The 25550-nt window shown below is 37.8% G+C and overlaps 1 protein-coding gene across 3 annotated transcripts in view; it reads left to right on the forward strand.

Moving 5' to 3' along the window:
* The window catches only part of USF3 (upstream transcription factor family member 3), a 48230-nt gene that overhangs the window by 10411 nt on the left and 12269 nt on the right, over positions 1 to 25550 (forward strand). The window contains exons 2-6 of one of the 3 annotated variants that reach the window (XM_067034620.1): positions 9330 to 9454; positions 10871 to 10935; positions 12605 to 12633; positions 14726 to 14808; positions 22629 to 22725. In XM_067034620.1, coding sequence (XP_066890721.1) covers positions 10889 to 10935; positions 12605 to 12633; positions 14726 to 14808; positions 22629 to 22725 — 256 coding nt within the window. In that variant the 5' untranslated portion in view covers positions 9330 to 9454; positions 10871 to 10888. Of the gene's footprint in view, positions 1 to 9329; positions 9455 to 10870; positions 10936 to 12604; positions 12634 to 14725; positions 14809 to 15733; positions 15763 to 22628; positions 22726 to 25550 lie in introns of those variants that run through there. The other 2 variants (XM_059063858.2, XM_067034621.1) reach the window with 2 other exon arrangements.

The following is a 25550-nucleotide window of genomic DNA, read 5'->3' on the forward strand; positions in this document are numbered from 1 at the left end:
TCAGCCTCACTAATCCTCAAGGAGATGCAAGTTAAGCAATAATAAGATATTTTGTGTTGCTTTGGACTGAAAAATTTAAAAGATGTTGATTGTACCCTTTTTTTGGTCAGCATTGTTTTTAATAGCAAACAAAACAAAACAAAACCCAGAAGTAAAAAAGGAAGAGGGATAACAACATTGTAGATCAACTATACCCCAATAAAAATTTTTAAAATAAAATAAAATAAATAAATAAGAAAGAGGGATAAAGAGTATTCATCAATGGGTAACATCTAAATAAATGATGGTTCATCCATGTTACACAATGCTATGCAGGTATTAAAAAGAGTAAGTTAAATTGATATGTACTTACTGGAAAGATGTCCATAATGTATTTCTAAGTAAAAATAAAGCAGATTTTTTTTTACTTTGTAAAATTTTTACAAAGAGCAAGGATTATTTTTGCAACTGAATTAAAAAACAAAAAGCTTTAAAGCATGGAGTTCTCTTTGAATTTAATTATGATATAGTTTCTGAGCCAGAAGTATCAATATTTGTAGTTTGTATGGGCAAGAGCAAGGAAAAGGTCTGAAAAATGCTGAACTGTTTACAGTGGTTATTCCTGAAGAGTGCAATTATAGAGCTAAATAACTTTTCCATTTAACTTTATACATTTCTAGACTCTTCAAAAATGATTTTTAAAATAATACTGTATTGAATATTTGGAAGTTGCTAAGAGAGTAGATGTTAAAACTTCTCATCACAAGAAAAAATTTTGTAACTATGTGTGGTGATGGATGTTAACTAGACTTATTGTGGTGAGCATTTTGCAATATATGCAAATATCAAATCATTATGTTGTATACCTGAAACTAATATAATGTTATATGTCAATTATATCTCAATAAAAACCTTTTTTATACAAACAGGTTACTTATGTAGCTTAAAAATAAAAATTTAAAACTGCATTCGGCAAATTACTGTGCCCTTGGCTTATTTCTTTTTCTTGAAATATAGTTTCACTCAACTGCACAGTAAAAGCAGGACTTCATTATTTCATATTCTTATATATGTCATAGCATCTCAAGGTTGGCATTTATGAAAACTCTATGACTGATTACACCCAACATGATGGTGGGAGCCAACAGACATTGTTAAAGGATGTAATATTTCTTTAACGGCAGAGAAAATTAGAACTTCTGATAGCGTTTACAGAAAGCAGAAGACAACACTCATAAACAGCTCCTCAAGTTCCCACCAAGATGGAAAGCAGCTGCTGAAACCACATGCATAGAGAAAGGATTCTTTTGGGTGTGAAAAGCACCCGTGTGCTATTCCCACTATTAATACATATATGCCAGATTTCAAGATTTAATGAGTTGAACCCCATAGGCCAGGTAGGAGGTTATTAACCTAAAATGCTGGAGAAGATAAATGCAAATAGTAGCTCATCTAGCAAAATACAGAGAGCAAAGATGCCTCAAAGCACTAAATTAGATGATAGCCTACGTATATCCAAGATACTAAACATAAATGCTGTAATCACAATTTTGAATGACATGGAGAAATGCCCACCTTAAGTAAAAAACAGAACATAGCATTGCCTATGGCCTGACATTTTAATGACTGTGACCCAGACCAGGAATTAATGCTTGATTGCATTGTAATTTCCATGGATCATATTCTAGTTCAGTAGTGTAAATCATTTTGATTGGAGAGGACTAAGGATTTATAATAGATCTCATAAAAAGAAATAGAACATATTTTAAAATTGCATATCTACATAGCCACTCTTAAAACATTTTAAGTAATTATAAAATGCTTAGGAATGCGTTAAACAGCAGCAAGACAAATACAGAGATTGAAAAGATCTTTCTCAACCCATGGACAAATAATGTTTAAGCAATGTGCCATAAAATATTTTCAATTAAGACACTTTAATTCCAACTTGAAATTTTTATAAGAATTAGGTTTTTCTCTTCATAGTATCTAAAGACACAATTAAAATTAACCTTTACCACTAATTTGCTTCTTGGTGGGAAGAAAATGCAACTTGCCACTGAAAGTTAAACTAAATCTTAAATAAATGCCAGTACTTTTTGGTGGCTTCACATTTTCCCCGTATTAGGGAAATTGGGGATGACTGGTAACTAAGTAGAATTTTGAAATTATATGCTGAAAGAAAGCAGATGTACAAAGTGATGAAAAATATGAATGGGTAGAGAGTTTCAAATTACCCAAAGAGACTTCTATCAAACAGTTTTTAAAAAAATTTAAGATCTTGATTGAGATATAATTCACATACCATGAAGTTTACCATTTAAAGTTTACCATTTAAAGAGTAATTCAATGGGTTTTAGTATGTTTATGGAGTTGTTCAACCATAACCGTTATCTAATTTTAGAACATTTCATCATCCCCTGAAGACCCCCCCCCACCTTCCTCTTTAGCATTCACTCCCTATCCTTCTCAACCCCTGGCAACCACTTTCTTTTTATATGGCTTTACCTGTTACGGACATTTCTTATAAATGGAATATATAAAGTTCACAATATGTGACATTTTGTGTCAGACTTCTTTCATTTAATATAATGTTTATAATATAAAGGATCACCCATGATGTAGCATGTATCAGTACTTCATGTCTTTTTATTGCTGAATAATATTCCACTGTGTGGATATATCACATTTATTTACTTGTCACTTGAGGACATTTCGCTTGTTCCAACTCTTAAACTATTGCTGCTACAAATATCCATGTATAAGTTTTTGTGTGAACATGTGTTTTCAATCTTGGGTATATACCTAGGTGGAATTGCTGGATTATATGGCAACTCTGTGTTTAACTATTTGAGGAACTGCCAGACTGTTTTCCAAAGTGACCACACCATTTCACATTCCCACCAGCAATGTATGAGGTAGTGGCACACTTCTGAATATATACATATATTTTTTCCAGCTTTATTGAGGTATGATTGACAAATAAAAATTACATATATTTAAGGTATGTAACATAATGCTTTGATATAAGTGTACATTGTGAAATGATTACCACAGTCAAGCTAATTAACACATCCATCACCTCACATAGCTACCGTTTGTGGTGAGAACAATTAAGATTTTTCTCTCAGCAAATTTCAAATATACAATACCTTATATTAACTATAGTCACCATGCTGTACATTCGGTCTTCAGAACTTTCTCAATGTATAACTGATTGTTTGTACACTTTGACCATTTCCTCCACCCCCTGGCCCCTGGTAACAACAATTTTACCTTCTGTTTCTATGAGTTTGACTTTTTTAGTTTCCACATATAAGTGAGATCATACAGTGTTTGTCTGTCTGTGTCTGGCTTCTTTCATTTAGCATAATGTCCTTCAGGCTGATCCATGTTGTTACAAGTGTCAGGATTTCCCTTTTTTTAAGGCCGAATGATAATACATATACATATATATATCACATACAATATACAAAATAATACATTCATATAGTACAGTATTTTCTTTACCCATTCATCTGTCAGTGGACACTTAGGTTGTTTCCATATCTTGGCTACTGTGGATGATGCTGCAGTGAATGGAGTACAGATATTTCTTTGAGATAGTGATTTATATCCTTTGGATATACACCCAGAAGTGTGATGCTGGAACATATGGTAGTTCTATTTTTAATTTTCTGAGGAACCTCCATGCTGTTTTCCATAATGGCTGTACCAGTTTATGTTCCCACCAACAGTGCAAGAGGGTTCCCTTTTCTCCACACCCTCACCAACACTTATCTTTCGACTTTTTGATAATAGCCATTCTAACAGGTGTGAAGTGAGATCTCTTCGTGGTTTTGATTTGCATTTACCTGATGATTAATGATGTTGAGCATCTTCACATACCTGTCGGTCATTTGTATGTCTTCTTTGGAAATATATCTTCTTTGTGTGTGTGTATATATATATATATATATATATATATTTCTTTATTAGTTTTTGATATGGACCATTTTTAAAGTCTGTGTTGAATTTGTTACAGTAGTGCTTCTGTTTTATGTTTTGGTTTTCTGGCCACAAGGCATGTGGGATCTTAGCTCCCCGACCAGGGATCGAGCCTGCACCCCCTGCATTGGAAGGCGAAGTCTTAATCACCGGACTGCCAGGGAAATCCCTGGATATATACTTTTAAAAGAAACTTCAGGGACTTAAGTGGCAGTGACCTCAAAAGAGCCTTTTGAGGTGCTGGTAATGTTCTATATATTGATCAGAGTGGTGGTTACATGGTTGCATTCATGTATAAAAATACATGAGGAGTTCCCTGGTGGCCTAGTGGTTAGGGTCACGGGCTTTCGCTGCTGTGGCCTGCAAAAAAGCATGGAGCAGTGAACTTAAGTTGGTGACTGATTGTACTTAAGTTATATTAGCAATAAAAAAGAAAAATATCCTAACTGCATTGTCCTTTTTTCTATTTTACTGTAGACCGGGGGACTTCATTATACTTCAGACCAGTGGTGCTAGGCTAGTTTCTTGGATTGCTATTCAAGAACCACTGATTTTAAGATAAAATCTGAACACATTCATTAGGCATAGAAAATTCCTTTACAGTCTGGTCCAGGTTCTCTTTCTGCCCTCCACACCCCCGGCCCTCGGCAGTGAATGTGCGGAGTCCTAACCACTGGACCACCAGGGAATTCCCTTTTAAAAACTTTTTAAAATTTTTATTTATTTATTTATTTTTGCGGTATGCGGGCCTCTCACTGTTGTGGCCTCTCCCGTTGCGGAGCACAGGCTCCGGACGCGCAGGCTCAGCGGCCATGGCTCACGGGCCCAGCTGCTCCGCAGCACGTGGGATCTTCCCGGACTGGGGCACGAACCCGCATCCCCTTCATTGGCAGGCGGACTCTCAACCACTGCGCCACCAGGGAAGCCCGAAAAACTTTTTATTTTTAAAATAATTATAGACTCAAAGGAATACCCAAACACAGTACAAAGAGTCCATGCACTCTTCACCCCGCTTCACCCAAAGGTGACATCTTTTATAACTGTAGGACAATACCAAAACCAGGAAGCTGACATTCATTAACCAATCCTTTAATTCATCTTTCACCTTTTAACTTATTTTTTACATTCCCTGTGTTGTCCAGTACAGTAGCCACTAGCAACAAGTAGCTATTTAAATTACTTAAAAATATATAAAGTGAAAAATTTAATTCCATGGTCTCACTAGCCCCATTTCAAGCACTTAATAGCCACGTGTGACTAGTGGTGACGATATGGAAAGTAGATTTTCCACTTCACAAAGCTTTTTTGGAAAGCCCTGATCTAGACTGTATTCATATTTATTTCTGCAATTGCTAGGCAGTGTACATACTCAATCCATACTTGAACAGTTGAGTCTAGACCTACCCTCTTCTTTTACACATGAAAAAACTTAGGCCCTGGGTTATGGTAAATAAAATGGAATATAGCTATTGAGTAGCAAATCTGAGACAGAGCTCAGGTTTCCCAAATGCAAGTTCACTGGTCTTTCCAAGGGGACCCTAATTTGTAAGCTCACCAATTTGTATCAGTTTTAGAGGAAGGACTGTTAAAGTAATGTAATACTTTCTAACTTTGGGGTGTATAAGAATCAACTAGGAAGCTTGTTAGAACTGCATATTCCTGCACCTCTCCCTCCCATGATTCTGATACATTAGGTCTGGAGTGGGGTGTAGGAATCTATATTTTAAACATAAGCTTAATCAAGACTGTGTGGTGACAGTATAAGGATAGATCAGAATATAGAGCAACAGAACAGAGAGCCTAGAAATGGAACTGCACTGTTACAGATATTTGACTTTTAACAAAGATGCCATTGAAGAAAGGAAATCTTTTCAAGCAATGGTGTAGGAACAACTAAATGTACATATGAAAAACAAAGAACTTTGACCCCTACCTCATGCCATAAATAATATGGATCATTGACCTAAATATTATAATTAATTAGTAATTAATTTATAATTAATTATAAACTTTCTAGAAGCAACCATAGGAGAATATCTTTGGGATGGGTAAAGGCTTTTTGGACAGGACACAAAAAGAAATCATAAAAGAAAAAATTGATAAGAAAAAGTGATGTTATATTTCATCAAGAATTTTTGCTCACCAAAAGGCACAGTTAAGAAAATGCATAGGTAGGAACTTCTCTGGCAGTTTAGTGGTTAAGACTCCTTGCTTCCTGTGCAGGGGGCGCAGGTTCCATCCCTGGGTGGGGAACTAAGGTCCCACATGCCCTGAGGTGGAGCCAAAAAATCAATCAAATCAAATCAGAGAATCAATGAACTTGAAGAAAGAAAAAAAGAAAATAAGAAAAAGCATAGGCAAGCCACGTAATAGGAGAAAGTATTTGCAAAATATATTTCAGACAAAGGACAGGTGTCCAGAAGATATGTCAGTTAATAACTCAGAATATATAAAGACTTCCTATAAATCAATAATATAAAGATAAACAGTGCAATTAAAAAACTGGTTAGGGCTTCCCTGGTGGTGCAGTGGTTGAGAGTCCGCCTGCCGGTGCAGGGGACACGGGTTCGTGCCCCGGTCCGGGAGGATCCCACATGCCGTAGAGCAACTGGGCCCATGGGCCATGGCCGCTGAGCCTGCGCGTCCGGAGCCTGTGCTCCACAACGGGAGAGGCCACGACAGTGAGAGGCCCGCATACAAAAAAAAAAACAAAAAAACTGGTTAAAGATATGAACAGACAAAAGAAGATCTACAAATGGTCTTAATAGGCACATAAAAAGCATTCAAGGGAATTCCGTGGCGGTCCAGTGGTTCGGACTCTAGCTTCCACTGCAGGGGGCATGGGCTGGATCCCTGGTTGGGGAATTAAGATGCCGAAAGCTGCATGACGCAGAAAAAAAAAAAAAAGCATTCAATATTTAGTCATGAAGAAGTGCAAATTAAACTATAATGGGATACCGCTATATACTCACCAGCATGGCTAAAATTAACAGGCTGACAAAACCCAGTGCTGACGAGGCTGTGGAGCAACCAGCAATTCTTCTATGTCGTGGGCGGTGCAAAATGGTACTACCACTCTGGAGAAAGTGTGACATCTCTTGGGTAAATACCTAGGAGTGGAACTTAAGGGGACGTGATTAACAATTATACTTGTAGGTATTTACCAAGAGAAATGAAAGACTATATCCACAAAGAGACTTACACAACAGTGTTCTTGGGTAGCAGCTTTATTCATAGTAGCCAAAACATGGAAACAATCCAGGTATGCGTGAACAGAAAAATGAACAAATTGGGTTATAATTCACACACATTATATATTCGTACTCAGGAGTAAAGAGGAACAAACTACAAATGAATTTTAACAACATGTTGAGTAAAAGTTGGAAACAGTAGCATTCGCAGTTAATACATTATAAAGCTCTGTGGTGAAAAAAATGAGAAGGCTAGTCACCTCTCTGGGAGTAGGGGGAAGGCACTGATTAGGAAGGGTCATGAGAAAACTTTCTCTGATGATAATAATGTTCCGTACCTTGCTAGGGGTTGTGTCACCACAGGTGTATGCATTTGTCAGAACTCTCTGAATGTTACACTAAAATCTGCATTTGACTGATATGTAAGCTTTACCCTGAGGGGAAAAAAAGTTTTAAAAGATGTAATTTTGATGCAGGTGATCTGAAGGCCACATTTTGAGAACCACTGGGTTTGACTGATTTCAGAAAATAATTCTTTCTTACCGTGAAAAATAATAATCCATAGATTACTAATGTAACGTTTTGACAATTTTCAAAAATTCATGGCACTTTAAGTATTTTAAAGGGTATATTTGTATTTACTTACATAAATATTGTATTAAAAGTGCCATTTCCTTATTAGTAGGTTAATTAATAAGTGGACAAGGATTTATGACAATATTATATAGTTCTTCATTCCAGTAAATGTTCTTTTTCAGTGTCAGGAATGCAATTTTAATATCAGGAGGTAATGGACATGGAAATAATTTTGCACTGATTAGATTAATTGAATTGGTTAAAATGTGCTTTGAGATGGATATTTATAGTGACATTTGGTAAACTGGATGATTTTGATTTGCCATTATATTCCTCTTTCAGTAAACTACTGGCTTTCACCACAGTGAAGTTTATTGAATGTGTTTACTTATGTGATAGGCCTCTAGTGCCATTCACTTTAAGATTCTAGATGTTAAAAAAAATTAAGACTTTTAGTTCATGTATCTTAATTGTAACATGAATCTGCAAACTTGCAAAAGGGCTACAGGGGAACAACTGGAACTGTGATATTAATGACCAAATGCTGACTCATGTGGGTATGAGGCAAATCTGACCTTACTGGTTTATAGGTAAAATTATCTGGTCAACTCTCATACCACATCCCAAACAGTCTCTCCTACAGTAGAGTATTGGTCAGGTCGCTGAAATTTCACCAAGGTATCTGCCTGTGCTTTCAAATTGTCCTGATAAGAACCACCTGGGGGCACTCATTAAATTTCAGGTCCCTCCCTCAGAGATTTGAATTCCTTCCTTAGAGACTGATTCAGTGGGTCTGGGATGGGCTGAGAATCTGTATTTTTAAACTAGTACCTTCAGGTTATCAGGAATGTTTAGGAAATATTGCCCTAAAGAGGAGCTAAGTTTGTCCAAAAAAAAAAAGAAGAAAAGAAAAAGAAAAAAAAGTAAACAAATCACCCAGAGACCTTGTTGAAAATACAGATTCCTGGGCCCTACATAGCACTTCTCATTTGTCTGGGATGAAGCCCCTATATATCTGCTTTTTTTTTTTTTTTTTTTTGCCATGCTGCAAGGCTTGTGGGCTCTTCGTTCCCCGACCAGGGACTGAACCCAGGCCCTGGCAGTGAAAGCGTGGAGTCCTACCCACTGGGTCACCAGGGAATTCTGCCCTCCCCATATCTGCATTTTTTAAGAGCCCAGACCGCGCAGATCTGAAGGCTGTCTTCCTGGTGCCTTAGCGGTAGGTCCTTGAGTAAGTTTTCAGTCATTCACACAAGAGAGAATAGGGAAGTAGGAGATTGAAAGAAAGATAATTTTAGAATTGAGGACAGCAGAGGGCAAGGAAAACTGAGCATGCATGAGAAAGGGGAGAATCACCTCCTGGAGACTGTTCAATGGCTGCTGTGCTACCATCTTTGTGCAGGGTGGAGCACTCATAACCCATGGGGAAGTGACTTTTGAAAGCAACCAGGTTCATTAACTTTTGAGAGGTGGGGAGAATTCAGGATCATCCTGTATGCCACGGAAAATCTGCCTTCCTGCTCTAGGTTGCTAGTCCTTGTTTTCCATGCTGCTAATGGAAACCTATAAACATTCACTGATTTTTCTCTTGTGTAGTAAGAAGAAAACATAACTTATAGACCATCTTCTGGCAGAAGATGATAGATTTGGATCAGAAACGGGAGGCGTTGGAAGCCAGGAATCAAAAGTGAAGAAATTCTGCAAGCCCTTGGGTGAGAAAGGTCACAGGGATTGATTTATTTACCCACGTGTCTCACATTGTCATTCTGTGGTTATCTAATGTGAACTTGTTTTTTAGGTTGATCTGGACCTTCATAAATGTTAGGGAGAAGGTGGAATAAGCTGCTGGAAATGGGTCTAGAGCACACATTTCTCCTCAGGCTGCTTTAGTAGTACTTTTCTGTCAGCACCTTGTCTGCATCTACTTCTCCTTCTTTCTAGAAGGAGGAACTTTTTCTAGAGCTAAAGCCTTAACCTGAAATACCTCATTAATATCCATGGCTAATGTTGATTAAATTCTTACTACAGCTAGGCACCATGCTGTTGTCCTCTCCCTGCATTATTTCATCATTCCTTTCTTGAAACAGCCCAATAATCTAGATACTGTGATTATGACCCACTTTCAAGATGAAGCATCTGAGGTTCCAAGACGTTACATAACTTGCCCAGGACCTCACAGCTTGGAAATGGCAGAACCAGATTTTAAACTCACGCTGACTTCGGTTCCTTACTTGCTGCCTTCTTTTTCTCTCAAAGAGAAAATAGGAAACTGCTCTTGCAACCTCCTCCAGTGTATCAGAACAGTTATCCCAACTTGACAGACCTCTTTTGAAAAGTTGTCAATCCCTGGGATTTAAAAGCATTAAAGTTGTCATTACAAAATTCTTAAAAATCAGAAAAGAGAAAGAAGTCACCTATAATATTCCTGGCCTTATGTAACTGTGATTACTATTTTAATGTATTTGCTTTCAGGCTTTTTGGCATAGGTGTATATTTCCATATTGTACATATTCTTTAGTATCATGATATTTTAAATATAAATAGAGTTTTCATACTCAAACTCAGATTTTAATGATTCTCAAGTGGTAATGTTTAAGACTTCTAGCAGTTTGAAATGAAAGAAGCCTGGCAAATGAGTGAATGAATAAATGAATGAATACTTGCTTCCATATATGGAATATTATATATTTGTGTACTTGTCACTTTTGTTTTTTCTGCATTCAGAGAGGAGGACCATTGTTTTAAATTTTGTGTCATGAACAAACAGTATCATGAACAAAGAACATACTCTCCCCACAAGTGTGTTTTACCTGTCTTTCCAGGTCTTGCTCAAATCTACACCCCCTTTAGGCTTTTCTTGATTTCCAAACCTATAATGACCTTTCTCTCCTCCAATCTTCTCAAGCACTTTCTGGCTATACCTCACATTTGACATTCACCGTGTTCTCCACCTGCTGGTTATAATATTTTTTGTCCTATCTTCTTATACTTATCTACAACACCTAATCCAGTGCTTTTTCATGATGTCACTTTTATTTCTTAGCACCTTGGTATTCAAACCAAATTGCTATTAATCAGTTTCTCCAAGGTACTAGAATGCCTTTAGACTTTCTGACATGTCTTTCCATGCTTTGTAGGTTCCTATCACTGTAACCATGCCAGAAATGACAGAGAATGAGACTCCTACAAAAAAGCAGCACAGGTATGAAGACACAGTCCAAAAATAATACAGTTTGGCAGATAAGAGGCAGAATTAATCCCCACTTTGCTAAATAGGTAGTTCTTTAGGGAACTTTCATTTGGATGCCTAGAAAACCATTACTCTTCAAAAATAGGTGTGGATAAATATAAATAGATTAACTGAAAGGGGTACATAATTAAAATTTACCTGTCCTTTAAATTCTACTAGCAGTGTAAGAAATAAAATGACTATCAGTAGTTAAAATAGTATAATAGCTAATCTATGCTAAATGTTTAGTTTCTCCTGAAATTTTTACTTGCATTCAATATTAGTCTTTGTGGTGGATACTAAGTTCACTTAGGCTGCAGTCAGTTTGAATAGACATTTTGTGACATTACAAACCATTAATGCCAATATGCACATTATTACAGTATTAGTTCTGGTTCTTTGTATAATACCTCCTTCAAAATTTCTAGCATTTTGGGCAATGTTTCTGCTTAGAATTGCATGGCCAACGCTTCCATTATTAAATATTAAAATCATTATTTTCTTTCCTTACCAAATAGCTATTAGAGAATTCTTATGTATTGAGTAATTGTACATAAAAGGGAAAAATGGTGTTTTTAGTAGATCAGCTTTTAAGAAAATGTAAGAGTTTGGATAACCTAAGGTACATAAATGCAAAAGACGGCTCAGATGCCAGTTGTTAGTGCATGAGTGCTAGTGACTACCACACTTCCCTCCCTGGGGATTACAAGGCTCTTCTGTACCATTGCTTGTCTTCTGTGCATACTCATCCCTACCCCTGGCCAGATGCCAGAGCAAACATCAGAAATCACCTACAGGGACTTTCCTGGCGGTGCAGTGGTTAAGAATCCACCTGCCAATGCAGGGGACGTGGGTTCAAGCCCTGGTTTGGGAAGATCCCATATGCCCCAGAGCAACTAAGCCCACGCGCCACAACTACCGAAGCCCACGTGCCTAGAGCTCGTGCTTCGCAACAAGAGAAGCCACTGCAATGGGAAGCCGACGCACTGCAACAAAGAGTAGCCCCCACTCACCACAACTAGAAAAAGCCCATGTGCAGCAATGAAGACCCAACACAGACAAAAATAAAAAAGTAAAATAAATTTATTAAAAAAAAGAGATCACCGACAGTTGACCCTTGAACAGTGTGTAGTTAGGGGTATAGCCAGACCTCCTATTCACAGTTCTCCATGTCCATGGTTCCATATCCATGGATTCAACCAACTGCGGATCCTGTGGTACTGTAGTATTTACTATTGAAGAAAATACAAGTATAAGTGGATCCGTGTAGTTCAAACCCATGTTGTTCAAGGGGCAGCTGTGCTTGGCACATCACTTAGAGAGCTGACTAGCCCCTTAAGTACATTTTTCAAATAGGTAAGATTTTCAGTGATTGACTTACTTCCCAACAAATGACTTCTGGGTATGGAAAAATGGAGAATTGTAGTTACTTTGAGAAATTGTGAATTCTAAGTTTATACTGATGTATCTACAGTTAAGTTTTTATACCATAATATATTATTAAGAAAATTTTCCTTCAAATGGCTTCTCATTGATAGAACAAATACAAATTCATAAAATTAATTTTTATGGTTCTGAAAATATAAAGTAAAATGTTTTCCTATTATTTTCATATTCCTTTTATCTGTACTTTTTGTTTCAGAAAGAAAAATCGGGAGACACACAATGCAGGTAGAAACAGCAATTTAAGTTTTATTTGTTAGCATTTTTTGCATTCAAAATGAAATTATACTGCAGTTGATTGTGTTTTTATGTTATAAGCACAGAATCATTATTCATTACATTTTAGGAAAGTGTTCCTTTATTGTTTGGGTTATTTATTTTTTTTGCATTTTTTATATTGAAGTATAGTTGTGCAATGTTATATAAATTACAGGTGTATGACATAGTGATTCAAACTTTTAAAGGTTATATTCCATTTATAGTTATTATAAAATATTGACTGTATTCCCTGTGTTGTACAATATACCCTTGTATCTTACTTATTTTATACAAAATAATTTGTTCTATATTGTTTTAGTTGACAAAATACTCCCTAAGTCTCATGAAGATGGCTTATCATTTTCTGATTCACAGCCTATTAAATAATTTAAGGATTAATATACCCCTGGAGCTAGTGTTTTAAGTGATTTCACCCATTGAGGAATTCCAGATATACTCCTCCTGAAAAGAGTGAAGAGTATGTACCTCTGCAGAAATTCTAGAGTGGGCTAGCTGCCTAGAGGAGTAGGGAAGAAATGGGGAGCAGGCTGTAGATCTTAAAGGTACTTGAAATGTGAACAGTCTTAAATTAAGCTGTGGAGTTCTCAATTATAAGAAAAAATTTAGAAAAAAATATTTGATTTTTATCTCAAACATCAAAATTATAGGCCACAGCCAGGTAAATATTTATAGAAGTAATTGTGCATACATTGACAATTTGGTACATTTTTAACATTTTATTTTCCATCAGGGACTACAGTCAGATCTAAAAATATATATTTTAGACTCAATTTCTATTACTCTATAAATAATATCTTCCCTTCCCTAAGGAAAGGACCCTGGGGAAAACTTTATCTATGGAAAGATGTGTTGAACACTGGTAGGACATTGCTGTTCCCCAGAATGGGCCTTTACTACCTTTGAATTCCCTTTTATCACTGTGGATAGAGTCTTAATGTTGTTGTTCTTGTTGTTTTATCTACACACATTAAAAACTATGCTCTTAGATAACAGCAAATACTATTGTTAGAGAATTCAGAAGAAAGGTGAGCTATACTTTATTGCTTTGTGGTTTGTTTTTTCTTTTTGGCCACATCAATAAATCTAATTTTTTTAGCCATATGAACTAAATCTTTTTATTGGAATCAAATGTCACATGGGACCATAAATATGTCCTGATAGTAATTTATTAAGAGAGAGTAAATGGATGTCATTGAAAGGATGTTCTTACTGCTAGATTATGAAGCAAAAAGTATATATTTTGAAAAACAAGACCTACTTGTGCTATATCTGAAGGATCATCCTCTTAGAAGCACTGAAGTCCTTTGTTAAAAGGAAGGTTTTAGAAAACTAACAGAAAGTAGACTGATTTTTCTATTTACAGTGTCTTATAGAAAAACTATTTAGATCATCGCTTGTATCTTCTTGCCCCTCTCATACAACTTTTAAAGTTGTAGCACGTAAGCCTGGAACATTTCTCAGTTAATGGAGAAGTTGTCAGTTGTTCAGCTTAGATGGGCCAAAGTGAACAGCATAGACCCCATAGAAAAAAATAAACCAGTGCCTTTTCTTGTCTATTTTAAGTCACAACTAATAGATGTTTCTATTCCAAAAATGCCTTCTAGTCAGCCTAAAAGGTGTGTTAAAGTTCTTTAATCTGTCTTGAAAGATCTAATTTGCCCATGTGCTATAAAGAAGCAGCTTTCTAGTAACATAGCTAGTGGGTTCTTGTAATTTAGTTATCATTAAAGTCTCTAATAATTCCTTGAAATATGATAATGGCCTAAGAGTAATGTAGTATTAGCACTTTGTGTTTATAATTTGAATTTAATTGTTATAGATTCCATTATTTTAAATCCTAATAAATGGATTGATTTCCATAACACTAGACCTAGAATATGACATTCTTAGAAATCTTATTGTAGTTGTTTGTATTCAGTAGATACTATTTGATAAGACTTTCTTAGGGATTTCTTTACCTAAAATTTCTTTACCCAGGGAGAATGAGACACTTTGGCAGTAGTACTGTAAGGTTTGATAAATGAATTTTTCCTCTATCTAGTGGAGAGGCATAGAAAGAAGAAAATCAATGCTGGGATAAACAGAATAGGAGAGCTGATCCCATGCTCCCCTGCGCTGAAACAGGTAAGAAATCCACTCATACTTTCACCAATTGCTTGTGATCAGATAATTCCCTAAGTTGTTTCTGTGCTCAGAATGATTATTTTTGTTCCCTGCCATTAATGGTTTTTTAGAGTTAATAATTGCCTCATTGTTTTTCATTTGCTCAATTATCTATATACCTGCCTATCTTTAATTCTTTCCACACCTCCAACAGTCTCTTACTACAGTTTCTATATGATCAAATTGCCACATAATTTCCATTTTCCCTATTTTTCCTTTGAACCTTTACTTCTGGAACCCTTTACCCTTCCTTTTCAATCTCAATTAGTTGGTTTCTTTCAACTCTTCTGTTTTTAATTTCAGCTCTTATATTTTAAATTTCCAAGTCCTTTTTTCTTATTCTTTGTTCCTTTTCATACATGTTTTTTTAATGGATATAATATCATCTCAGCTTTGAGAATATTATATAGGGTTTTGGTTTTTTTAAATGTTTCTTCTATTTTCTATATTGTCTTCATTTCTTCTGATTTCCTTTTCCCCTCCTCTGTTTTGAGGTTTTGTCTTTCTTTTTGGAGACATTCCTTAAATGTTTAATGATACTTAGCTGTTTTTTTCATATTTGAGAACGAGGCATTAAAAAGCTGATTGAACAGGCTTGTGGTTTCGTGGTCCTAACTGTCTGGTGATTGGCTAGTGAGCTGATGTTGTTGTTATTGTTGCTGAACTAAACAATATCAGTGTTTGTAGATTTCTTCTTTTGGGGTTAGCTATTAATTTTTATTTTCCAGAGAAGGATCCTTCAGCACCCTACCTAGGAGTGGGAATGGTGGGAAAAGAACTATAAGGCTCATTGCCATTTTTCTGGGAGCTGGGATGGGGAAGGGGTGCTGGAGAGTCTCATGCTTTAGAAGGCAGGATTTTACTTTACCTCCCTGTTTTCATTTAGGAGCCTCATCTTGTCCACTTCTGTGCCAAGTAAGTATCCTTGAGGCTGAAATCTTCTGGTTCAAATTTCACAGAAAATAAACTTGTCTCCTGTGGTTGGGGAAGAGGGGAAGTCATCCAGCTGCATAGGATGTGTGTGTGTGTGTGTGTGAGTGTGTATGGTTCTTATTACTGCAAAAGAAGAATCTTTCTATCAGTCCCCTCAGTTTTAACCCATGCCTCACCCCACCTTCTGGGGTAGCTGGAGCTTCCCAGTCCCAAACCATCCCAGGCTTTTGATGGGGAGGGCCAGATCAATGTGTTCACTTCACAGCACTGTCTCCCTCAGCAAGGTATTACAATTCAGTTTCTTTTCATTCTCACCTACAAGATGGTACCTAGTCTTGCATAAATGTGTTTTTTAGTCTTTTTAAAAAGGTACTTTCTGTTTCCTTAACACACAAGCAAACTTAAGGGCAGGTACTATGTCTTCTGATTGTTTTTCTTCACATATCAATGTATAGTAGCTGCTCACTAAGTACTGGTGTTTGCCCAATAAAATGTTCCTCCCCTTGGCTTTTATTCCTACAAGATTCTCTGAAAGGAAACCATAATCGTTTCTCTTTCTTGGTGTCCTAGAATGTGCAATGGAAGTCACTATTTGGTCTCCAGAAGCTGAATAGATTTAGATTTTCTTAACTATTGCCACATGTCCCCACCCCCATCTGCAGTAGAGAAGCAGTAAGTGGGCATTATCTGGTTCTGCCTTTGTCTCGACATTTGCTTTAAGAAAGGACGCTATCTTAGTTTCTTTCTCTAAAGTACAGTGTTTCCTGGGTTATACTGGATTTCTGATGGGACCCAGCCTAAGGGACCCAAAGTCGTAACTTGCTGAACCAAAGCCCTAAATCACCAACTGCTACCTGAAGAGAGCTATCAGATAAAGTACCGGAGATATTTAATAGTATAAATACTGGGTAGAACTTAAACATTCACTGTAACATTTATAAAAGCTGAAGAATAAAAAAAATGAAATTCCTCTTTCATAGCTTAAGTATTTATCAGTAATAGACTGGTAAACAAAATAAATACAGCCTTTAGAAAGTATAGCATAGATATAGATATATACACACACAAATCACATCTTATTTATCCGTTCATCTATTGATGAGGACTTAGGTTGTTTCCATATCGTGGCTATTGTAAATAATGTTGCAATGAACATAAGGATGCATATATCTTTGGGAATTATTGTTTTTGTTTTCTTTGGATAAATATCCAGGAGTGGAATTGCTTGATTGTATGGTCATTCTATGTTTAATTTTTTGAGGAGTCTCAATACTGTTTTCCATAGTGACTGCACCAATTTACATTTTCACCAACAGGACATGAAGGTTCCCTTTTCTTCACATCCTCACCAGCACTTCTTATTTGTTGTTTTTGGGTTTTGTTTGTTTGTTATTTCTGGTTTTAAAAATTATTTATTTATTTATTTGGTTGCTCCAGGTCTTAGTTGAGGCACACGGGATCTTTGTTGTGGCATGCGTGATCTTTAGTTGCGGCATGCATACTCTTAGTTGTGGCATGCATGCAGGATCCAGTTCCCCAAGCAGGGATTGAACCCAGGCCCCTGCATTGGGAGCATGGAGTTTTACCCACTGGACTACGAGGGAAGTCCCTGTTGTCTTTTTGATAACATATTCTGGAAGGTGGGAGGTGATATCTCATTGTAGTTTTGATTTGCATTTCCCTCATGATAATGATGTTGAGCATCTTTTCATGTGCCTGTTGGCCATCTGCATTTCCTCTTTGGAAAAATGTCTATTCAGATCCTCTGCCCATTTTTAAATTGGGTTGTTTGGTTTTTGATATTTAGTTGTATGAGTTCTTTGTATATTTGGATATTAACTCCTTATTGGATATACCATTTGCAAATATCTTCTCCCATTCAGTAGGCAGCCTTTTGGTTTTGTTGATAGTTTCATTCACTGTGCAGTAGGTGGGCATTATCAGGTTCTGCCTTTGTCTCAACTTTTGCTTTATGAAAGGACACTGTCTTAGTTTTTGTTTGATGTAGTCCCTTTTGTTTATTTTTGCTATTGTTTCCCTTGCCTGAGGAGACAGATCCAAAAAAATATTGCTATGATTTATGTCAGAGTGTTCTGCCTATATTTTCTTCTAGGAGTTTTATGGTTTTCAGTCTTACATTTAGGTCTTTAATTCATTTTGAGTTTATTTTTGTATATGGTCTGAGAAAATGTTTTAATTTCATTCTCTTACCTGTAGCTGTCCAGTTTTCCCAGTACCACCAAAGTATCCTTGCCTCCTTTGTCATAGATTAATTGGCCATAAGTGCATAGGTTTATTTCTGGGCTGTCTATTATATTTCATTGCTCTATGTGTCTGTTTTTATGACAGTACTATACTATTTGTTTGGTTTTTTTTGCTGCACCACACGGCATGTGGGATCTTAGTTCCCTGACCAGGGATCAAACCCACATCCCCTGCATTGGAAGCACGGAGTCTTAACCACTGGACCACCAGTAAAGTCCCAGTACCATACTGTTTTGATTACTGTAGCTTTGTAGTATAATTTGAAATCACACATGATACCTCCAGCTTTGTTCTTCTTTTTCAAGATTGTTCTGGTTATTTGGGGTCTTTTTTGTTTCCATACAAATATTGAAATTATTTGTTCTAGTTCTGTGAAAAAAGCCATTGGTATTTTGATAGGGATTGCATTGAATCAGTAGATTGCCTTGGGTAATATGCTCATTTTAACAATATTAGTCCTTCCAATCCATGAGCACAGAAATTACAGGCCAGTATCACTGATGAACATAGATGCAAAAATCCTCAACAAAATGTTAGCAAGTTGAATTCAACAGTACATTAAAAGGATCATAAACAATGATCAAGAAGGATTTATCCCTGGGATGCAAGGATGGTTCACTATCTGCAGAGCAATCAGTGTGTTACACCATATTAACAAATTGAAGAATTTGTTATAATCATCTCAATAGATGCAGAAGAAGCTTTTGACAAAATTCAACATCCACTTAAGATAAAAACTCTCAACAAAGTGGATTTAGAGAAAACATACCTCACCATAATAAAGCCATATATGACAGCCCACAGCTACCATCATATTCAATGGTAAGAAGCTGAAAGTATTTCCTCTAACAGGACAAGAATGCCCACTCTTGCCACTTTTACTCATCATAGTACTGGAAGTGCTATACACAGAAATCAAACAAGAAAAGCAAATAGAAAGAATCCAAATTGGAAAGGAAGGAGTAAAGCTGTCACTGTCTGTAGAAGACATGGTACTCTTCATAGAAAATCCTAATGATGCCACCAGGAAACTACTAGAACTCATTAATGAATTTAGTAAAGTTGCAAGATACAAATTAATATACAGAAATCTGTTATGTTTCTATACACTAACAGCAAACTATCTGAAAAACAAATTAAGAAAACAATCCCATTTACAGTCGTATCAGAAAGAATAAAATACCTAGGAATAAATCTAAATAAGGAGGTAAAAGACCTGTACTTGGAAAATTATAAGACACTGATGAAGGAAATTAAAGACAACACAAACAGATGGAAAGATATACCATGCTCAAGGATTCGAAGGTCCATAAAATGACCATACCATCCAAGATATATATATATATATAAAATTTCTTTTTTTTTTTTTTTTTTGCGCGTTATGCGGGCCTCTCACTGTTGTGGCCTCTCCCATTGCGGAGCACAGGCTCCGGACACGCAGGCTCAGCGGCCATGGCTCATGGGCCCAGCCGCTCCACGGCATGTGGTATCTTCCCGGACCGGGGCACGAACCCGTATCCCCTTCATCGGCAGGCAGACTCTCAACCACTGCGCCACCAGCCACCAGGGAAGCCCCCTAAATATATTTTTTAAATTAATTAATTTTATTTTTGGCTGCACTGGGTCTTCGTTGCTGCACGTGGGCTTTCTCTAGTTGCCGCAAACGGGGGCTACTCTTTGTTGTGGTGTGCAGGCTTCTCACTGCGGTGGCTTCTCTTGTTTTGGAGCACGGGCTCTAGGCATGCGGGCTTCAGTAGTTGTGGCACGTGCACTCTAGAGTGCAGGCTCAGTAGTTGTGGCACACAGGCTTAGTTGCTCCACAGCACGTAGGATCTTCCCCGACCAGGGATCGAACCCGTTTCCCTGCATTGGCAGGCGGATTTTTAACCACGCACCTCCAGGGAAGTCCCCAAAATATATTTTTGAAAATTAAAACAAAACAATGTAACATACTTAAACTTTTTTGTTGTTGTTGAAGTACAGTTGACTTACAATGTTGTGACAATCTCTGCTGTATAGCAAAGTGAATCAGTTATACACATATATACATTTTTTTTTTTTTTTTTTCGGTACACGGGCCTCTCAATGTTGTGGCCTCTCCCGTTGCGGAGCGCAGGCTCAGCGGCCATGGCTCACGGGACTTGCCGCTCCGTGGCATGTGGGATCCTCCCGGACCGGGGCACGAACCCATGTCCCCTGCATCGGCAGGCGGATTCTCAACCACTGCGCCACCAGGGAAGCCCTATACATTCTTTTTTTAAAAAATATTCTTTTCCACTATGGTTTATCCCAGGAAATTGGATATAGTTCCCTGTGCTGTACAGTAGGACCTTATTGTTTATCCATTCTAAATGTAATAGTTTGCATCTACCAACCCCAAACTCCCAGTCCATCCCTCTCCCTCCCCGCCTCCCCCTTGGCAACCAAAAGTCTGATCTCTATGTCTGTGAGTCTGTTTCTGTTTCATGGATAGGTTCATTTGTGCTGTATTTTAGATTCCACATATAAGGGATATCATATGGTATTTGTCTTTCTCTTTTTGACTTACTTCAATTAGTATGATAACCTCTAGTTGCATCCATATAACATACTGTTTATAGTATCCTTCTATCTGAGTTTTTAAAAAAAGATTTATATATATATATATATATATATATACATATATATATATATATGTATTGGCATAGAATATTTCTGGAAAGATACATAAGTAACTTACATTTGTTGACTCCGGAAAGGGGTTTGGAGGGCTAAAGTCAAAAGGAATGTACATTTCATTATATATCTCTTCATATTATTTACATTTTTTTTGCCATATGCATATATTGTATTTTCAATTTTAAAAATTTAAGTAAAGAATACAGGAACTTTGACATAAAATACGATCTTTTTGAGAAAGCTTAGGAATGGAATATATTGGGAGCATGACACCAAAACTCAGTCAAGTGACATTGTTATCTCAACTTACTATTTAGAATAGTTTGTAGTTGTGGTTGACAGAGTAAAGAATAACATGAAAATCTAAAATCTTTCCATGGTCTTGAAGGCTCTCTCTGGCCTCTCTCCTCTTGCTGTTCCCAATATACTTGACTCTAGTCTCACTCACTTCCTTGCTATTCCTCCAACATGCCAAACTCAGCCCCGCCTGAGGACCTTTGTCCTTGCTGATCCTGATACCTGAGCCTTCTTCGTCCACATATCCACAGGGCATAATTTCTTGTACTCCCTTCAGATTTTTGCTTAAATATCACCTTACAGAGAGGCCTTCCCCAACCTCCCTATATGAAATAGATTGTAGCAGAATGTCTTGGTCAGTTTGGGTTGCTATAAGAAGATTATCATAGGCTTAAATAACAAAAATGTATTTCTCACAGTTCTGGAGGCTGGAAGTCCAAGATCAAGGTGTCAGCGGGTTCGGTTCCTGATGTGGGCTTTCTTCTTGGTTGTGTCCTCACATGACAGAGAGAATGATCACCTCTCTCATGTCTTTTCTTCTAAGGGCAGTGATCTCATCCATGAGGGATCTACCCTCATGACCTAGTTACCTCCCAAAGGCCCCACCTTCAAATACCATCACATCAGGGATTAGGGCTTCCACATGAATTGTAGGGGGGACACATACATTCAGTCCACAGTACAGAGTAACCTCTGCCATCTCTCTGGCCCCCTCCTTACCCTACTTTACTATTATTTTTTTAATATCTTACAATTTTATTTGTCAATTATACCTCAATAAAGCTGAACAAATAAGCAATAACAATATAGTTCTTCTAATGAGTCCAAGAAATAATGCATTTTAAGTACTTAACATAGGACCTGACACAGAGTAGCTACAAGAAGCTAGCAATTATTAAGCACTTTCCATACCCCACTAACTGTGTTTTCAGAGTGTTACATGTTCTCTCTATATTAAAGACTTTAATCCTTACCATACCCTTCAAGGTACGTACTTTTATTATCCCCATTTTACAAATGAAAAACTGAGGTTTAGAAAGACTAAGTAACTTTCCTAAGTTACAGAAATGCTAAGTGGGGGCATCTGTGCTCCCACCCATTATGCTCTTCTGTGATCTGAAATAATAAAGCACACAGTAAATATCATAGTAAGAGGGGAATAATACCTACCGTCTAGCCAAGGAAGTATAGAGTGCTAGAACAGAGAGGCCCAGGGAAGAGTTCCTAGAGAAAGATGCATCTAAACTCAAACCTGGACTGGGCAAGGGAGGTGACTAGATTAACAGAGAGTGAAGTACCTACTTGATTTTTCTTCATAATATTTATCACCACCTGATTTTATAAATATAAATAGATATTAATATATAATAGTTCCTCATAAATAAATAATATTCCTCAAGGTCAGGAACTTTGTCCCTTTTGTTTATTACATCCCCAGTGCCTAGAACAGAGCCTCAATAAATACTTACTAAATGAAAGAGGAACAGTAGAAGTTTTGGATATGGTGGCAGTTTTAAATTTTGAAAAGATACATATCACATATATGTGATAAAACCAAAGCTTTAACTTTCTTCTGGCAAGTTCTTACCCTTCAGTGAAACTTTTAAATGGTTGATTTTCTTTGGCAGAGCAAGAATATGATCCTGGACCAAGCCTTTAAGTATATAACAGAATTGAAAAGGCAAAATGATGAACTCCTGCTTAATGGAGGAAACAATGAACAAGGTAAAGATTTTAAGATTCTTACTTTCTGTTGTTTTTTTCAATGTTCAGGCCTTTGTGTCACAGTGCAACTTATATTAGGATACAGAAGGCTTTTTTGCCCCAGTACCTTAAGATCATGCATTGGGTGGGCCTGTGAGAATAGCGTTGCAAATAAATTCAACCTAGTTGACCTCTTTTCCCCCTTCTTTGAGCAACTCTAACCTTGTAGGCATACACAATTTTGATTTTTTACTCTTCTTGTACTTCATGTTTGCTAAACTCATGATGCAGATAATACTGGATCTCCTTCCTTCCAGGTGGATCTTCCAGCTAGGGGAATCCCATAAGAAGATGCAGCAGGAGTCCTGCTCAGTGTAACTTAAAGCAGATAAAGATATGCCTGTGCCAGCTTAACTAGGAGTTAACTCAGAAGGCCAAAACATTCAGTTCATAATTGTTTATACTGCATGTAATGTGTGCGTGAGACTGCCTGGTCATTTAATGACATTTGATTTTTAGAGGTGACTTTTTTATGCTATCAGATGAGTTCTCTTTTCCCATTTGCATTGGAGAGGTTTCCTTGTGACAGCCAAAAAGAAAAATACCCCAGGCACGTAGAAAGCTCCGAGTGGTAGGCCAGTTTGAACTGTCTTTTATTTATGTCTCTGACAAGAGCAGAGAGAATCTCCTGTGACAACCCAGTAGGTCACCTTAAAAGGAGAGAAACCTCAGAATTTGCTGATGTGGGAGCAATGCTGGGCTGTGTTTATTGTAGGAAGTGAGAAGGATGCTGGAAAGCACATCCAGAAGGTCGGCATTCTGAATTCTTGTTTGCTTTCAGTTAGCTGACAACTTACCCCTCCCCTCAGTCAGCTGTCTTTTATGGTCCAGGTCCTGTTTTATGATGCTGTCGGGCAATTAGATACATAATCAATATTTGGTAACCATTTTGAGGCACCCACGAAAGGGATAGTAAGGCTAGAGTGATGTATAGACTTTTCTAATGAGGGCTCCTCTGGTTTCACAGCCCAGCATCGGAGGCAATCGAGTTACCCTAGGGAAAAGGGAAACTTGAAGAAATACAAGTCACAGGTGGTTCAGGAAGAGCTGAACAGCCAGGCCTGGGGTTGGGGCAGCACCCGAGGCCCCTTAAGTCCGACCGTGTTGTCATTGCAGTCATGATCCTTTCTTTGGTTCTTTTTTGTATCTGCTCTCTCTTCTTTTCCCAGCAGCTTCCTCCACATACTCACTGTCCACATGACAGTCTTGCACAGTGGCCACAGCAGTGGTCTTGGGAGTCAGGATCACCTGGGCTTGAGTCTTGGCTTCCTTTGCTCACTCAGTACCTTTGGCCAGTTACTTAACCTCTCCAAGTGTCAGTTTCCCTGTCTTAAAATGAGGATAATCATAGCATCTATCTAGTCGACTTTAGGCAAATTATATAGCTACTCTGAACCTGTTTCTTACAGCTAAAAGTGACGATGACAAAGGTGGTTGTCCCATCTCGTGGTTGTTATGAGGATTAAAAGAGATAACACAGGCAAAGCACTTAGAGTAAAGCTCAGCACAAGAGTAAATGCTGGACTTCCCTGGTGGCGCAGTGGTTGAGAGTCCGCCTGCCGATGCAGGGGACGCGGGTTCGTGTCCCGGTCCGGGAAGATCCCACATGCCGCGGGGCGGCTGGGCCCGTGAGCCATGGCCGCTGAGCCTGCGCGTCCGGAGCCTGTGCTCCGCAGCGGGAGAGGCCACAGCAGTGAGAGGCCCGCGTACCGCAAAAAAAAAAAAAAAGAGTAAATGCTTGATAAATGTTATCTGTTATTGTTGTTATTATTATTAAATGAGACAGTGAATGAAAAGTGCCAGGCATATAGTAAGTGCACAGTACGTGAGAACAATCTTCTTTATTATTTGGTCTATGATAATTGTCCTTTAATTTCTAATGTCCATAGCACATTGGCATCTTTATTCTGTGGCTCTTTCTTTAAATAGCTGAGAAAAACAATCTGATAGTCTCAGCTCCTCCTTGTTGGAACAGAACTTGTTACTTCAGGCTACCTTATAAGGTACTGGCCTTGAGGATCGGCTGCCTTTGGCAGAGGGAATGGGGGAGAATACCTACTATGGCAAGGCAGGTGGGGATGTATAGGGTCACAGAGCATACATACCAATAGCCAAGGCTGACCCTTAGTATCCATGGTTGAGGCTGTCTCCTTTAAAACAGTGTAGGGCATCATGGACATCTTCATTACTCACTAGCATACACACATTGGCCCTACCAAGGAAAAAGCAAGTTTCACGGTTGGTGCTTTCTTCAGCACTCTCCCATCTTACTTCTTACACGTTCTGCTTGGTCTCTATTGTTTCAAAGGGTGAAATAGAAACCATTTTAGAGCCATTTATAAAAGAGACTGGGGGCTTCCCTGGTGGCGCAGTGGTTGGGAGTCTGCCTGCTGATGCAGGGGACATGGGTTCGAGCCCCGGTCTGGGAGGATCCCAAGTGCCGTGGAGTGGCTGGGCCCATGAGCCATGGCCGCTGAGCCTGCGCGTCCGGAGCCTGTGCTCCGCAACGGGAGAGGCCACAAACAGTGAGAGGCGTGTGTACCGCAAAAAAAAAAATAAATAAATAAAATAAAAGAGACTGTCGGGAGTTCCCTGGCGGCCTAGTGGTTAGTATTCTGGGCTTTCATTGCCGTGGTCCCAGGTTAAGTCCCTGGTTGGGGAACCAAGATCCTGAAAGTCATGCAGAGGGGCCAAAAAAAAAAAAAAAAAAGACTCTCTGTTACCACCATAAAGTAATGTTAGTTATTGCAACATTTAAATGCTATTATATTGATATTCAGTGTTAT

Source organism: Kogia breviceps, chromosome 5 (assembly GCF_026419965.1).
Source record: "Kogia breviceps isolate mKogBre1 chromosome 5, mKogBre1 haplotype 1, whole genome shotgun sequence".
Classification (NCBI taxonomy): domain Eukaryota; kingdom Metazoa; phylum Chordata; class Mammalia; order Artiodactyla; family Physeteridae; genus Kogia; species Kogia breviceps.